Source organism: Eptatretus burgeri, chromosome 5 (genome assembly GCF_056783735.1).
Source record: "Eptatretus burgeri isolate ZD-2024b chromosome 5, Ebu_testis_v1, whole genome shotgun sequence".
NCBI lineage: Eukaryota > Metazoa > Chordata > Myxini > Myxiniformes > Myxinidae > Eptatretus > Eptatretus burgeri.
Window position 1 is genome coordinate 14,986,394 of NC_140965.1, and position 15,622 is coordinate 15,002,015.

A 15,622-nucleotide genomic window follows, 5' to 3' on the forward strand; every position below is an offset into this window, starting at 1 on the left:
TGTACCACGAGCACGGTTTGGCCACCTTATACAAACCAGGAGGGAGGAAAATAGTCAACAGGAGTTTATTAAAATCGACGTCATGAAACCACTGAAATAATCAACCAATCGATTACACGTGCAAAACAATATCATCAAATTAACTCTATATTACAAACCACTCGATGGGCACATTGTATATTTCGCAGACACCGATCGCAGTCTCATTCACCTCACATGCTGAAGTGCAATACTCCCGGAACAATAAAACATCTCGACAAATGCCTGACATCAGGATTTTAAAGAAACCGACGAGGAGGAAAGTGCGCATTCGATGTACGGCTGGCAGGACATTTGTACACGTCCATCATGCCATGGCAAAGTCTTGCGCAGCTGCGTAGCGCCCCGTTACGTGCGTGAAGATCTGTCAGGAAGAAGCAGCAAACATCCACAAGAAACACTTGTTATCAACTCAAAACAACGAAAGAGATATTGAAGGAGACCAGGGTCTACGAGCCTCGTGGATTGAGTCAATGGGAGCTTTATCGGAGAGTTAGACTACATGGGCACCAGTAAGTAAACATGTTTTGGCCATGACCTCATTGTTATACCAATGGATCACAATTAACAGGACTAGACTGCATATGACCATTCCCCACAAGGAAAACCACCGAAGGCACTGGGACAAATGGGCCGTACTTGCCGCTCGATGTCCAGCAGGAGGGAGCTCGCTCCCAAACGGAAAAGCTCCGGCTGCAGCCACTCTATTCCCAGTTCTTCGGCAATCAGCGTCAGCCAGCAGAGAGCGTCTTTCGCTGTCCGGATCCCACCCGCGGGCTTAAATCCGACCTGCAGGGAAAAGCTAAAATGACGACCGACCATGGCAAAACGCCTGGCACAGGAACAACAAACACCGTGTTCAAATGGCACCACCAACATCTGATTATGTTGGGGGCACCGAATCCACCTTGAATCCTGTTCGCTGGTAGTATTCCCAAATTGCTCTCGTCATAACCACGCCGGCCGGGAACGTAGCATTCACGGTTTCCTTCCCTGTGGAAGTCTTGATGAAGTCCGAGCCTGCAAAAGGAAAGCTAAATCCAGACAAGACCAAAGGACACTTTGGAATCGAAGATAGAAGTGCAATTCAAATCTCACTTGCACTCTGCTGTTGGTGTTTCCACCTTTCAATTCTGTGCCCTTCCATTCTGCTCCAGGTCTTCCACGACCCTCGATCATATATACAAACTAGAAGGGCACTTGGTCGAGCGCATACCTCCGCTAGGCTCATTAGTTTACGTTTTGTATCCCACTGATGGGCTGGATATGGAGTCAGACAGGAACTAAAATTTAATTGGCTTGTTCTTGTCACTGAACCAACTCAGCCACCAAGTTTCATCCGAATCTGTCCACAACTTTTTGAGATATTTTGTTCACGAACAATCAAACACAAATGAAAAATCACTCATCGAGCAACACTTGGCAAAATGGAACGGCACTCAGTGGAGCACATACCTCCGTCAGGCTGAACAGTTGACATTTTGTATCCCAATGATAGGTCAGATCTGAATCCGGACCTGAAACAAAATCGAATCGGCTTGTTCTTGTCACCTTACCAACTCTTCCACCTCGTTTTGTCACAAGTCGTCCACAACTTTTCAAGATATCGTGCTATACATCGTTTTTGGCCTTATCTCTCAATGGTGAAGAATCACTATTAAAAATTCTCATCTCCGGATCCGGATTTGAATCTTCCCCAAAACGAATCAATTAGTCCTTTTCACACACCCAACCGGTCCACAAAGTTTCTGTGGAATCCATCCATAACCTTTTGATATATTGTATAATATATTGTTACGGTTGTGGTGGTAGATGGAGGAGTTTAATAGGGAATTTAGGATTGAATAGAGTTGTTTGGTCTGTGGATGTGAAGGAGACATCTCAATGTAATTAAGTAGGGAAACTGTGAGCTTAAGTGTTAGGTTTCACCACATGGGGGAGGGGTTGGGGTGGGGTTGGTGTGGTGTTAATTAACAAGGGAGTAAGAATAAGTTCCCCCAGTATGTAATCGCCCCTCCATGACTTTTCCCTATGTTTGTATATTTCAAATCGGCAATAAAGGTGGGGAAACACGTCCCGAAAACAACTACAAGCAAACTGCGGAGTAGACAGAAGCCCCGCCTCCAAGGGTGATGGCCGGCGAAATCATGCCACCGAGGCTGATGATTGATGGGCGTGACGTCAAAGGCTCGCCAGGCGTGCCGAGTGGGCGGAGACCCCGCCTTCCCGGGTTTTCGTGCGAGCAAGCCAAGCCCCGGAGAGGAAAATGGTGGTTCGGGGTGATATCAGTCAGAGAAGAGTGGAGTTCAGGGAGAGCGCAAGCATGAAGGAGAGTTGATTTCGGAAGAGAGGTTGAGTGTGGTATGAAGGACGCACACAGTCAAGAAAGAACGTAGTTAGGAGATGGCCTGTAAGAACAGGGCTATATGGCTGGCTTTCCTTCGACGCCCAAAGAAGACGGCATGATCCTTGTGTTTGTGTTGAAGAGATTTGGCTCGCGTGGTGAAGAAAGACGCTGGCCTTTGGATCTTGGTTGGGTCATGAGGAATGGGCCCCGAGCCTCGTGTGTGTCAAATAGCAGGTTGGTGAGGACGATCGATGCACGAAGAAGCTGCACTGGGTCTCTGAGCCTTGGTGTTGAGTGCCGCTCATGGATTGCCTGGCGTACATTTGTCCCGCGACGCGTGCGCCATTTTGCACACGTCTGCACGTGTTGGTGGAAGTGCCTTCATTCCAAGTTCCACAAAGACCAGCTCTGGGTCAAGCTAAGTACAAAAATAAAGGGAGGGTTTTCTTTTTATTTTGGTTCCCTCTGTCTGTATTTAAGTCCCGTGTATGGAGGCGCCTCAACTTAGACTTTTATTTACTTCACGGTATTATCATTACCTTTTGATTATTTATTGTCTATTTTTCATTAAATGTGTTCATTTTAAGTAACTGTGTCCATGTATTTGTCGTGGGGTTCGATTATAAACCCCCCTGTGCTGTGCTCCCCTGTGCCTCCGTCCCTTCGCCATTGCCACATGCCCTTCCAGCATGCGTGATAATCTCTGAGGATCAAAGTGTAGGCCTCCAAGGGAGAAGTTTGACTGTTTGGGGCTGTCATTGTTAACTGCCCGCCACCAAAATTTGGGTCGGGGGGTTAACCTGGGCCGCCAGCACCATGGCAACATTTTTTCTGGCCCCATCTCTCAATGGTGAAGAATCACTTGAAAAATTCTCGAATCTGGATTCGGATCTTCACCAAAATTGAATCAATTAGTCCTTTATCACACACCCAACCTGTCCACAAAGTTTCGTCAGAATCCATCCATAACCCTTATGAGATATTGCGCGACATATCATTTTTGGTTCTATTTCTCAAAGGTGAAGAATCACTTGAAAAATTCTCGAATCCGGATCCAGATTCAGACCTTCACCAAAATTGAATCGATTAGTCCTTGTCACACACCCAACCTGTTCAAGTTTCATCCAAATCCATCCACAACTCTGAGATATCATGCAATACCATTTTTAGCCCAATCTCTCAATGGTGAAAAATCACTTTAAAAACTCTCAGATCCGGATCCGGATTCGGATCTTCACCAAAATTAAGCGTTGTCGTTCTTGGCTGGTCACCTACACACAAATAGAATTTCAGAACGATTGCTTGAAAACTGAGGCCAAAAATCGTGTGAGAAAGAAAGACAGAGACAGACAGACAGACAAACGTGACAGAACAACAAACTTGTAAAAAATGTTTTTTCGCCAAGTAACAAGAAAAAGACGTCGTGCAGAACATGATACTTGCAAAATGCAACCCCCTTTCCAAAGCTTGCCATGGATACATCAAATTGTCCATTTCATTAAGATTGAAATTGACAATCTTAATCAAAGCTCAGGTTAATCGGATGAAAACTGATGATCTTTCAGATTGAAATTGACGATTTTAGAAGTTTGATCTTGAGTTGAAATTTGACCTTTTAACCTCAAAAATAATTGGTGTCCAAATTCAGTAATGGATTATGCAATTACTGCTTAATGACCAGGTGAATCAGATGAAAACTGATGATTTTTCAGATGAAATTTGATGATTTTAGAAGTTTGACCTTGAGTTGACCTTTTGACGTCAAAAATAGTTGCTTTCCCAATTCAGTGATGGATTATGCAAAATCTTGACCTTTTGACCTCAAAAATAGTTGCTTTCCCAATTCAGTGATGGACTATGCAAAACCTTGACCTTTTGACCTCAAAAATAGTTGCTTTCCCAATTCAGTGATGGATTATGCAAATCCTGTTCAACTTTCAAGTTAATAGGATGTAAATTGACGATTATAGAAATTTGACCTTTGACCTCAACATCAATAGGATTCTCAGTTGAGACGACCTCTACGACTTGGTAAAGTTTCATGACAATCGGTTTATAATTGTGACCTGTAGGTGACAAACAGACAGACAGAATAACAAAATCGATTGACCAATATACTTGAAAAATCTTTGATTTTGCAAGTAACAAAAAGACAGACAAATAGACAGGGGTGAAAACATAAGCTCCTTCACCTCCGGTGGTGTAGGTAACTAGATCGGCATTCGGTAGAGCGCATATCTCCACCAGGCGGAACAGTTTACGTTTTGTATCCCACTTCTCGGCGAGATCTGTAATCGCACCGGAACCAAAATCGAATCGGCTTGTGCTTGTCAGCTAACCAACTCATCCACCAAGTTTTGTCATAACTCGTACAAAACTTTTTGACATATCCTGCTACATATCGTTTTCGGCCCCTTTTCTTAATGGTGAAGAATCAATTAAAAATTCTCATATTCAGATCCAGATCTTCACCAAAATCGAATCAATTTGTCCTCGTCACACACGCAACGTGTTCACCAAGTGTTGTCCGAATCCGTCCACAACTTCTTCAGATATCGTTTTAAGTAGGCCCCATCACTCAATGGTGAAGAATCATTTAAAAGTTCTCCGATCTGGATCCGGATCTTCATCAAAATCGAATCAATTCGTCCTCGTCACACACCCAACCTTTCCACCAAGTTTCGTCCGAATCCTTCCAATCGTTTTTGAGATATCCTGTTCTCAGACAGACCGACAGACAGACAGGAGTGAAAATATAACCTCCGTCCACCTACGGTGGTGGAGGTAATAAATAATTTTTTTGAAATCTCAAAAATCTATATTGTATGCACAACACGACAAAATGTGGAGGTTTGGAGTGGAGCTTTCTTCTTCCTTACCAGCCATCATGGCCACCAGGCTGGCACGGTACACATTTGTCAGCGAGCCAAGCTCTCCAACTGCCAAGATTGTCTTCATATGCGCCTCACCACATGCTTGCCGACATGTACGCAGTTCCTGGTATAGCTCTGCACGCAGGTTGAGCGAAGAGACAGGAAAATGCATGCTACAAATAATGGACCAGAGTAAGCAGCTCTTATTTCTTTCAACATTTTCAAGTCACCCTCATTCAGAGAGTCGTCCGATGATAATGTTTCCCACAATTCCAGTTTCCCTCACCATTCCACTTCGCGCTAAGCACCAGTGTCCGGTTCACCACAATATCGATTTCTTTTGCTCCCGCTGCCACAGCTTGTCGTATCTCATCAAGTCGGCTCCAAAGGCCTGTCTGTCCCGAGGGAAATCCCGTGGCAACTGAGGAAGGAATGGGCCATTCTCTTACAATCATTACCTAATCCACACAGGGTTGAACATGATAGATCTCTACAACATTTCACTTCCAGTTCCAGACAAAAAAAAAAAAATTTGCAATATTGTCCCTCAAATGCAAAATCATGTATTATGAGGGATGATCAAAACAGGAACAACAGTGAATGCCGAATAAGTCAAAACTGTAAAAAAAAACTAGAAGGGAACTCGGTAGAGCGTATACCTACACCACGTAATGCCTGATCCACGAGAACATATCGGTCCCAATACATTTTTGAAAGATCATGCTATACAGTACTATATCGGTTTTGGCCCGATCTCTCAATGGTGAAGAATCACTTTAAAAATTAAATAATTATCGTGTCCAGATCCGGCTTCGGATCTTCACCAAAATCAAATCAATTCGTCCTTGTTACACATCAAACCTGTCCACAAAATTTCATCCAGGTCTGTCTACAACTTTTTGAGATATCCTGCACACAAACTGACAGACAAGCAGACAGAAAGGGGGTGAAAACATAACCTCCTTCACCTTCGGTGGCGGAGGTAAAAAAGATTGGCAAACAGATTTTGTATGTCTGTTTTCCAAATAATATTTAATGAATGAAAGACCAATTGAAACATCCGAGTTCCAAAAATATTGCCGAAGGGTTTCCCACCAGAAGCCACGGGAATGTCGCAGCCGATGGATTTTAATGTCCCGACGGCATCAGCCACGCGGGAGGGGTATACACAAACTGCGGCTACAGTCAGCTCTGTGGAGGGAAGGGGCAAAAATAAGGTGAGACGGATTACTAAAAGAGTAATTAACTGTACGAACAAAACAAAGCAAGAGAGCGATAATAGTTTTATTATCTGACTGTTAGTATGTGTCAGTGAGTCCACATGCAGATGAAAGTTGATATTGCCCCCCCCCCCAACTCCCCACCCCCACCCCCCAGTGGCACACTTTAATATTGCACCTTAAGTGGCTGAAGGTACAGTTTAACAATGTTATCTTCTGGTAACCGCCTGTGATTTGTGGCATGCCGAAAGACGTCTGGTCTCAACTTGCGCTCCCAACCGACCATGGACACGGTTCGCCAAAGTTGTTAAATGTATCCATAACATGTTTACATATAATTTAGCCACAGATCGATTTTACACCTTGAATGAGCATTATGTCCACATTTGAGATGATCTACTGCAATCGACGTCATATATATATATATTCAAAGGCAAGGAAAAAAGTTAAGTCTCGCACAAGCAGATTTGCACAGCAATGAGATGGCGTTGCAAATTTTCCGTCGATAAAAAAAATAATTCCAAATTTAAAAAAATGTATTCTTAATTCAATCGAAAAAAAAGGTCCAAAGAATTGCAGAGACAAAAATATTTGAGAACTACTGTCCTTGGGGATTGTCCAATCATCCCGAGCCACATCCGTTCCCACAGCATTTCGTGTATCAATGAATGATCAAGTGAGTTCATACTGGTTCTCAGATCTACTGTAATGTATACACCACGGCAAGGCTCCACAATGTTAAATGCTCCGTCTTGTTGAAGAAATGCAAAAGGTGTCCTTTACCCCATGTTGATGCAAAACAAACTCATGTGCTTTCCAGACGTGTTTGGAGATTTTCATGCTATGAAGGGAAGATGACGTAGTTATTCATAACTAAATCGCGTGCGTGCGTGCGTGCCTGCGTCAATCCACATGATATTCGACATCTTGTTGCAATATGTGGAATTACATAAACCATTTTATTATGCAAAGTAACCTTTGTGTGACAAGCCGAGGGCATCGAGGAGGTCTTGCCGAACTGGGCGCTTGGCTTTGCAACACAGGCGTCGGACGTTGCTCGGCCCATCGTCTCCCGACAGAGTAGTCAAGTCGATGAGCGTCACAGCCCGTAACTGCCAGGCCACCTGACGGCGTAAAGTACAAAAAGAAGATTCACTTGAACGGCAGGACAGAGGTAAATGGTTTTCCGCATACTCTTTTATCAGCAGACACCACAATTTTGGAATATCACCACAAGGCAGACACCATGCAAGAAAGAGCTGAAACATACATTGTTACACTTGCGAATCGAGTAAAAACAGAATGACACTCGGTGGAGCACATACATCCGCCAGGCTGAACAGTTTACGTTTTGTATCCCACTGATTAGGCCAGATCTGAATCTGGACCTGAACCAAAATCGAATTGTCTTGTTCTTGTCACCGACCCAACTCGATCAACCAGTTTCGTCATAATCCATCCACGATTTTTTGAGATATCGTGCGACATATCGTTTTCCTCCCTATCTCTTGCAGTGCTGAAGTAGCATAATGTGCAAGCGCCTCTCTGCCAGAGCATGTGCGAGCGCTCATGTCGATGCACCACGCTGAAGTGGAGTTGTGTGGCGAGAAAGGATAATGGAGGTGATTTGAGAGTTACACACAGAAAGAAAGGAGGGAAAAGAGACAGACATGAAGGTGAGGATTACAAGGGGGCTGCCTCGACATCAGACTCTAGTCTGTGCTAATTGGGGTTACAAACACTTATGCAAACATTCATTAAGAGATAACTGATGAATAATTAACCACTCATAACCCCCCCCCCCCCCCGAGTTATCTTTGTAACAATATTAATGACCTCTCTGATGCTCAGGAAAACCCTCTCTTCTTTTTTTGCAGACAACTCCACATTGTGTCATACAATACTCCATCCCTCTGCTGGACAAACAGCACCTGCATCTCTCACTGGTGAACTGGAAATGATTTGACACTGGTCGGATAAATGGAGCATGTCTCACCATCAGCGGTGATCTTTCCTGGGTTGACCCGATAGCAGAGGTGGCCGCCAAATCCAGCCACATACTGGACATCCTTCACCGATCTATCTCTTTCTTTTTTTTGAAAATCAGAGCTACTCACAGTTTACAAGGTCTTTGTCTGCAACTCAATGGAGTACTGCACTGCTTTTTGTTATGGTTTGGCACCGCAGGATCAAATCTGTTTCTCCTGGATTGTGGAATATACAGCTCTCAAAATTATGGGAATCTCCTTTGATAAGGCCAAAGCAAAGGGTCTGTTGTTCTCACATTGCAGGCAGGTCAGTGGTCTTCTCTGTTTTCTACCATCTATTTTCTGATATTGCTCCCTCTGCTCTTTCAGTCTTCTGATCCTCCCATCAAAGGGAGGAGGAACTCCTTGTGAGCCAACGGCCATCCATATCTAGTGCCCAACTGTGTCTCTGGACGTCCGCCTGCAGTTGTGTTACTTTTTATAGGAGGTTGGTGGCAGGATTTGCACTCTGGCCACCGCAAAACCCACAAATGCAAAGAAAACTGAAAACGCACTCCGTGTGAGTACCTTCTGTGCTGCTGCCCTTCGCAGGACAGTCCACTGGATGACGGAATAGGGGGAAAGCCTTCGGGACCCCCATTCCTTGATGGCAGGAGGAAAAGCACGGGATAAGCTTCCTGGATCAGATTGCAGAAGTGTGTGGCAGAGTGATGCTGAGGTGTCCATCCACCAGACGGTGGTCTCCTTAAGTTAACCTGAGGCGGTCCCTTCGGGTGGGTGCCTGGAATGTCCTTGCCCGAAGAGAAGAGAGGATGATTACCTGTTTCTGTTTTCATCTGAGCTAAAGTGTTTGAACATCAGTATTGCAGCACTCTCTGCAGTTTGGAGACCAGATAGTGTTGAGATCATGGCGGGTGGTTACACCGACTATTGGTCTGGTCACTCTGATGGTGACCATGCCCATGGAATTGCTGTAGCTGTGTCAAATAAGCTGATTCCAATGGTAATTGAGGTAACACCGGTCAACGAGCGTATTATGAGACTAAATATTCGTCACTCCTTGGGAGTCATTTCCTTGGCCTTTGGATATGCTCCGACTGAGGTGAGTGATCTCACCATGAAGGATACATTCTATGCCACGCTCGAGTCTGTGGTTGATCAGTGCCCTAGATGAGATTTCAATGCATCGACTGGAACTGATAGGGATGGTTATGAGACAAGTGTTAGTCCCCATGGGTCTGGAACTGTGCACCAGAACAGCATTAAATTCCTTGACTTTGCAAGAAGTCGTGGACTTAGGGTGGCTGGTTCATGGTTTCAGCGCCCACAGGCTCATCGCTGGACTTGGTATTCCAACGCTGGTGGTGTGGCAAAGGAGATTGACCATGTCCTCATTGATGGTTGCTGAAGGATGATCCAGAACTGAAGGGTCTACCGGAGTGCTCAGTTCCTCAATACTGACCACAGGCTTGTTGTAGCAACTATAAAGTTTCAGCTTAAATCCGGGAGAATGGTACCATCCGAGCTGAGGCTGGATGTTGGCAAGCTCAAGGATGAGAGGGCAGCTGAGGAGTTTGCGAACAGGCTGAGAGGGGATTTGGGGGTGGGGGGGGGTCTGGGTGCTTTGGGAAATCCTGAAGAGTTGTGCAGTGCCTTCAAGACCACCGTCCTTGATGTTGCCAGTGGATGTCTTGGAACTCACCATTGGGCGAAGAAAAATTTTGTCTCTCAATGGACACTGGATACCATTGACCAGAGTTGCAGGGCCAGGCTTAATGGCAGAGCTGCGCTGTTCAGGGAGCTGAGGCGGAAAACTGTATGTGCACCGAGGGTGGACAAGGAGGCCTATGTGTGAGGAATCTGTGAGGGGGTAGAGCATTACCTGTGGTCAAGTGATTCACATCCTGTTTACAGGGGAATTTGCTCATTGCGTTCCTCGAAGCCCATCCCTCGGTGTAATGCAGTTCGACTGGAGGGTAGTGGGCTCTTGACAGAGGAGTCCAAAGTGAAGGCCCACTGGGCCAGTTACTTTGAGCGGCTGTACCAGGCTGACCCACCAGCTCTTGAGTTGGATGTCAGGGGTGTTACTATTCCTATTGTTGACCCTCCAATCAACTGTGATCCACCTTCATACGTGCAAACACAGGCTGTGGTGAACCGCTTAAATGGGATAAAGCTCGTGGGATCTGTGGCATCCATGCTGAACATCTCAAGGCTGGTGGAAATGCTCTACTCGTGTCGTTGCATGCAGTTCTGTGCTCTGCCTGGAACACAGGCATCATCCCAACTGATTGGAAGAGTGTCTTGTTGTCTCTCTCTGGAAAGGGAAGGGTCATCGTCAGGACTGCAACAACTACCGAGGGGCAACGCTGCTCTCAGTGCCGGGCAAGGTCTTTGCTGAAATAATTATTGATCGGGTTCACCACCATCTGCGTGAGCTCCAGCAATCAAAGCAGTCAGGCTTTACATCAAAGGAGTCAACGATAGACCGTATCCTTGTTTTTCGGGTCCTCACCAAACGTAGACGAGAGTTTCAGCAGGGGCTGATTGCAGCCTATGTTGATAGCTGCAAACTGTAAGATTCAGTGAATCGGGACGCCCTCTGGAGGATTCTTTGTCTTCGTGGGGTGCCACAAAAACTGATCAATCTGATGTCTGAACTATACTCTGATACTGAGAGTGCTGTGAGATGTGGTGATACCATCTCTGACTTATTTCCACTTGTTACTGGAGTTTGTCAGGGATTGTGTACTGGCCCCACACTTTTCAGCACTTGTATGGACTGAATTCTGGGAAGGATATTGGAGAGATCAAGCTGCGGTGCATCGTTTGGGAAAGTCAAGATCTCTGACCTTGATTTTGCAGATGATAGTCATCTTTGCGGAGACTCTGGAGATCCTTTTGGGGGCCCTCGAGGTGCTGAATGAGGAGTCAGAGCCACTAGGATTTCGGGTTTCCTGGGTCAAAACTAAGATCCAGACTTTCAATGACATATTGGATATTGCTCTGCTGTCTGTACCTGTTTGTGGTGACGATGTTGAGGTCATGGAGAGATTCACTTTCCTAGGCACTGATATTCATGTTTCTGCTGGCTGTGAGCCAGAGGTCAGTAGGTGTCTGGGTTAGACCTGGGGAGTCATGGATTCATTGGATCATGGGGTGTGGCGCTGTCGGCAGGGCTTCAAGCAAACAGTGCACCACCATCAACTAGTTTCAATTTTCTGCTCTCTTACTTTATTTCAATATTTTGAACACTGTTTAACACAATCGGAAAATGAATCGGAACACGAACTTGCCGTTTAGCAGGACTTTGGCTTTGAATTTGGTAAATTGTGTGGAATCTCATCCAGATCGCACATGCGCACAGGGGGGTAAGGTAATTTTTTTTTAGTGGCTGCCTGTCTGGTAGTCAAACAAAAGTGAAAACCATTACAAACAGGAAACTTACTGTTTTTAGAGATTTCATTAAGGAAACAAAAACAGGCACGAACAACCAATTTAACGTGTTAAATTTTGTTAAATAAAACGAAGATTTGGCTAAAATGATCGGGATCGGAAACATAAAGAAAGAGTTCAAAAGACCCCTCCCATGTACTTTTTCTCAAGACTGTGCAGGGTAAGGTCTCTCTAATTTTCATCATAAACCCCAATTATAATCTGTAATAAACAGGAAGAAAAGTAATGCTGTAATGCATGCAAATTGTTATTTGATGTTGATACGTCTTGTACCATGAGCACATGTCTACCATTGTTTCACGATTTACAATCACACAGAAAAATATGGGAGGTGGGGGGGGGGGCAAAGAATGACGACATCTTTCATAAACCGAAACTGCATGGAATGCAGAGAAACAAAATTGGGAGCATTCGTCTTTTTGCACTTTCTATATTATAAAAGGCAATTACATTAAACCCTCACTATTCGCGGGTATACCACTCACGGTTTTGACTATTCACGAGGAATTTTCTGGGGTACAATTTACAATTCACGGCCAATGGATTTCGGCTGTTCGTGGCCACATCACCAACATCAAGCATCAAAGACACAAATAAACAGGCAGGCCATACCTTTGCTCTGGTCGGTGTACAACCAGTAAACGTTCTGGAAAAAAACCCGCTCAATGAAGGACAGAGCAGCTGTTTCGACGGCGTTTGATGAACCATCATGCTTCTTCTGGGCTGCTATAACAACACCTCAGCCCCAAATGATTTCCTTCTCTATTTTTTTTCTAATCCTCACGACATTATTTTGTCTTTCACATCGACTCATTAATTTCTGAAAAATTGCTCAACAAATACACCCCACAACCACTTTGATTATTCCCCCTCCACTTCCCACCCCCCCAACCCCCTCCACTCGCCTCACCCAATCATAAAAAAACTCAGAAAAATCTCAGGATTTTCATAAGAAATTGAAATAGCATTGACATTAAAGAAATGCCCTTAATTATACCCAAAAACGTCAGAAGCATCACCCACTACTTTTGTAATTCATTCTCCATTCATAATTCATTAGTTTCCTGAAGATTTTGACTTTATTTGTTTTCGGAATAAATGTTCTTTCACAAAAATGCATAAAACAAGTAGCGGTACATTGAAAGTACACTGCCCCAATGCCAAATAAATAAATAACAGTCCTCCAGCTCGCGACATTGCTGGGGCACATTCGGTGCCTGACCATGCCACCTTGCAGCACATAGTCGAATTGGGAGGGAGCGGTGCACAATCATTGATTGATTAATTGATTAATCAATAAATCAAAAATACCGTATATAGCCAAATCACTTGCTCACTGTCGTGTCCAAATATCAGTTTCCAAGCTCAAAGGGTGCCCGAGATATTGTTACGAATTTGGAAGCCTCGTGCACACAGACAGACAGCCGTCCCCGTAGCTTAGTTATTTCGATAAGTATGTGTTTCCAGTTAGGGTCCCATCCCTAGTCCAGTGGGAATTGGATGTTCATGCGCTGCGGAGTTCTTTTGATAGTTAGGATTTTTATAACAACAACACCAACGACATCTGCCTTCGCTTCCTCCCACCATCCTCCACCGGCACCAATGCACGCGTGCGTGTCAGCACATACGTGGGCGGAGCCCATGCAGGACCATATTACTCTCCTTGTTTGAAGGGCGGTCCGCCTCGACGGCCGTCACGCCCCTCCGGTCCAATCAGCGGACTTGGCGCCCCTTTCGGCCATTCGCGGGGGTGCCGAGCGATTTGCGCGCCAATACCGTCCAGTGAGGGAGAGCGGGTCGCGAGGAGGCGTTCCCCACCCCCCCCTCCCCGGACAAGGGGGAATAAGGTTGTGGCGCGATCGGACAGGCGAAGAGCATGGTTGTCGGGACGAGCGCGAGAAGAACAAGGATAATCGCGTTTGGTCTGCTCGAGCACTGAACGCATCTCTCGACGCTGGTCGCATCTCACTGGTGCTTCTTCTGCTCTCGTCTCGTCGCCGACGTTGAATTGCTCTGGTCTGCCGGAGCGCGGGTCGCATCTCGACGCTGCTCTGGTCTGCTGGAGCGCTGGTCGCATCTCGCTGGCACTGGGCCGGTCGCATCTCAACGCTGGTCTGGTTCGCTCGTCTCGGCCAAACCGCACAAGGCGGGAAGGTCCATTTTTCTTTCTGGGTATCTGTGTGTGCGTGTGTGTCCGTGGGGCCCCGTCATTAAGTATAAACTGGATAAGTGCTTTTGCTTGTACATTGCATTTCATGTCTTATAATCGGATAACTCTGCTCCTTGCATGCTCCCCCCTGCCCCTTGTGTGCTTCCCCCTGCCCCTTGCGTGCTTCCCCCTGCCCCCCATTATAAATAAATCCCCTGTTAAATGTTTCAGCTCGTTTCTGTGTTTCTTTCATTGGCTTAGCACGGTGCGCGTTGGGAAATTTGGGAAGTGGCAAATTGTACATTTGGACCGACGGGACCTCGATAACCATCCGCTCGGGTTACGCACGGGTCAAGCACGCATAGGCTCGTCCCGTACGAGTGCCATCGAGGATGTGAATCCTCGGTAGCTCACCAAGTGGGCCTCGAGGTATTTTGAAGTTTGGCAGATAACCCTGTCCCACGTGGTTGATTTATTGATGATTCACGGTCCTGTAAGAGTCCCGTACCCTTCGGAGTTTTCCGAAAGGTACGATCTAGATTCCGGGTGTTCGGTAGAGTCGACCCTACTGCTCCACCTTGCGGTCGTGCTCGCAACCGACGCCCATCTCCACAACAATATTGCCCAGATGAGAAATAAAATAAATAAGTGATTAATAAATCGATAATAATTAAGTAATCAATGAATTAATTGATCAATCAAAAAATTATAAAAATACCGTTTTTGCCAAAGCACATCTTCACTTTTGTCCCCAAATTTCAGCTTCCGAGCTCAGCGGATGGCTGAGATATCGCCCGGACAAACAAACAAAGAAGAAAACGAGAAGAAAAACGGAGAACTCCCTTCCTTCCGTGCCTGGTGATGACGTCATGCATCGCCTCGATATGGAATTTGGAAGGAGCGGTGTGCAAAAATAAAATGGTAAGTTTAGTAATACAGTGTAATGGAGCAATATGTTTATTCAGTGATGTTTATTCTTGATAGCCTGAACATTCCCTTACTTTTCCAAATAAGCCATGCACCTAACGCCTTTTTCCCCATAGACCCTTTGTTTTAGTGTTCGCGGTTTTGCTATTCACGGTGTTTTCCAGGAACGTAACCCCCACGAAAAGCGAGGGCTTGCTGTACTCTAAATAAATCCTAACACCATTAACCCTTCCCAAACACTCCCATCCCTCAACGCCCCATTACTTGCAGGTTATCTTTTTCTCCTCTCCTTTCCTGTTCTTTCACCGACCAAAGCTGGCTTGTATTTGGTTGTTTCCACACCACCACCATCTCCCACCAATGGATGGAGGCCCTCAATGTGAGACATGAGATCAATCAGGGGCTGCCTCTCCAGACATATCTCTGTCAGTATGTTAACCTTCTATCACCAGTCTCCTTGCTCTCCACAAGTCGATGTTCGAGACAGAAAAGGTCAAAAATCACACCGGCTGTTTAACATGGAGTTACCAAGATAGAAATATACTCATAAATTATAAACAAGGCTGAATCTGTCCATAACGCTTTGAGATATTGTGCTACATATCATTTTTGGCCCTTACTTT

The 15,622-nt window shown here is 45.4% G+C and overlaps 1 protein-coding gene and 1 long non-coding RNA gene across 8 annotated transcripts in view; one reads left to right on the top strand and one right to left on the bottom strand.

Moving 5' to 3' along the window:
- LOC147025895 (uncharacterized) overlaps positions 1-15,622 on the top strand; it is a 40,978-nt gene that overhangs the window by 17,020 nt on the left and 8,336 nt on the right. Inside the window, exon 2 of the long non-coding RNA XR_015058790.1 lies at positions 14,835-14,993. This is a non-coding gene — a long non-coding RNA (uncharacterized LOC147025895). The remainder of the gene's footprint in view (positions 1-14,834; positions 14,994-15,622) is intronic.
- Positions 50-15,622, bottom strand: part of DERA (deoxyribose-phosphate aldolase) — a 25,079-nt gene continuing 9,506 nt past the window's right edge. For 3 of the 7 annotated variants that reach the window (XM_085883642.1, XM_085883643.1, XM_085883641.1), the window contains 8 exons: positions 15,620-15,622; positions 7,456-7,603; positions 6,355-6,450; positions 5,546-5,680; positions 5,266-5,394; positions 947-1,059; positions 679-828; positions 50-403 (listed from right to left, as the gene is read on the bottom strand). The exon at positions 15,620-15,622 is cut by the window's right edge and continues 159 nt beyond it. In XM_085883642.1, the coding sequence (XP_085739768.1) occupies positions 347-403; positions 679-828; positions 947-1,059; positions 5,266-5,394; positions 5,546-5,680; positions 6,355-6,450; positions 7,456-7,603; positions 15,620-15,622 (831 nt within the window). In that variant the 3' untranslated portion in view covers positions 50-346. Of the gene's footprint in view, positions 404-678; positions 829-946; positions 5,102-5,265; positions 5,395-5,545; positions 5,681-6,354; positions 6,451-7,455; positions 7,604-15,619 lie in introns of those variants that run through there. The other 4 variants (XM_085883644.1, XM_085883640.1, XR_015058788.1 and 1 more) reach the window with 3 other exon arrangements.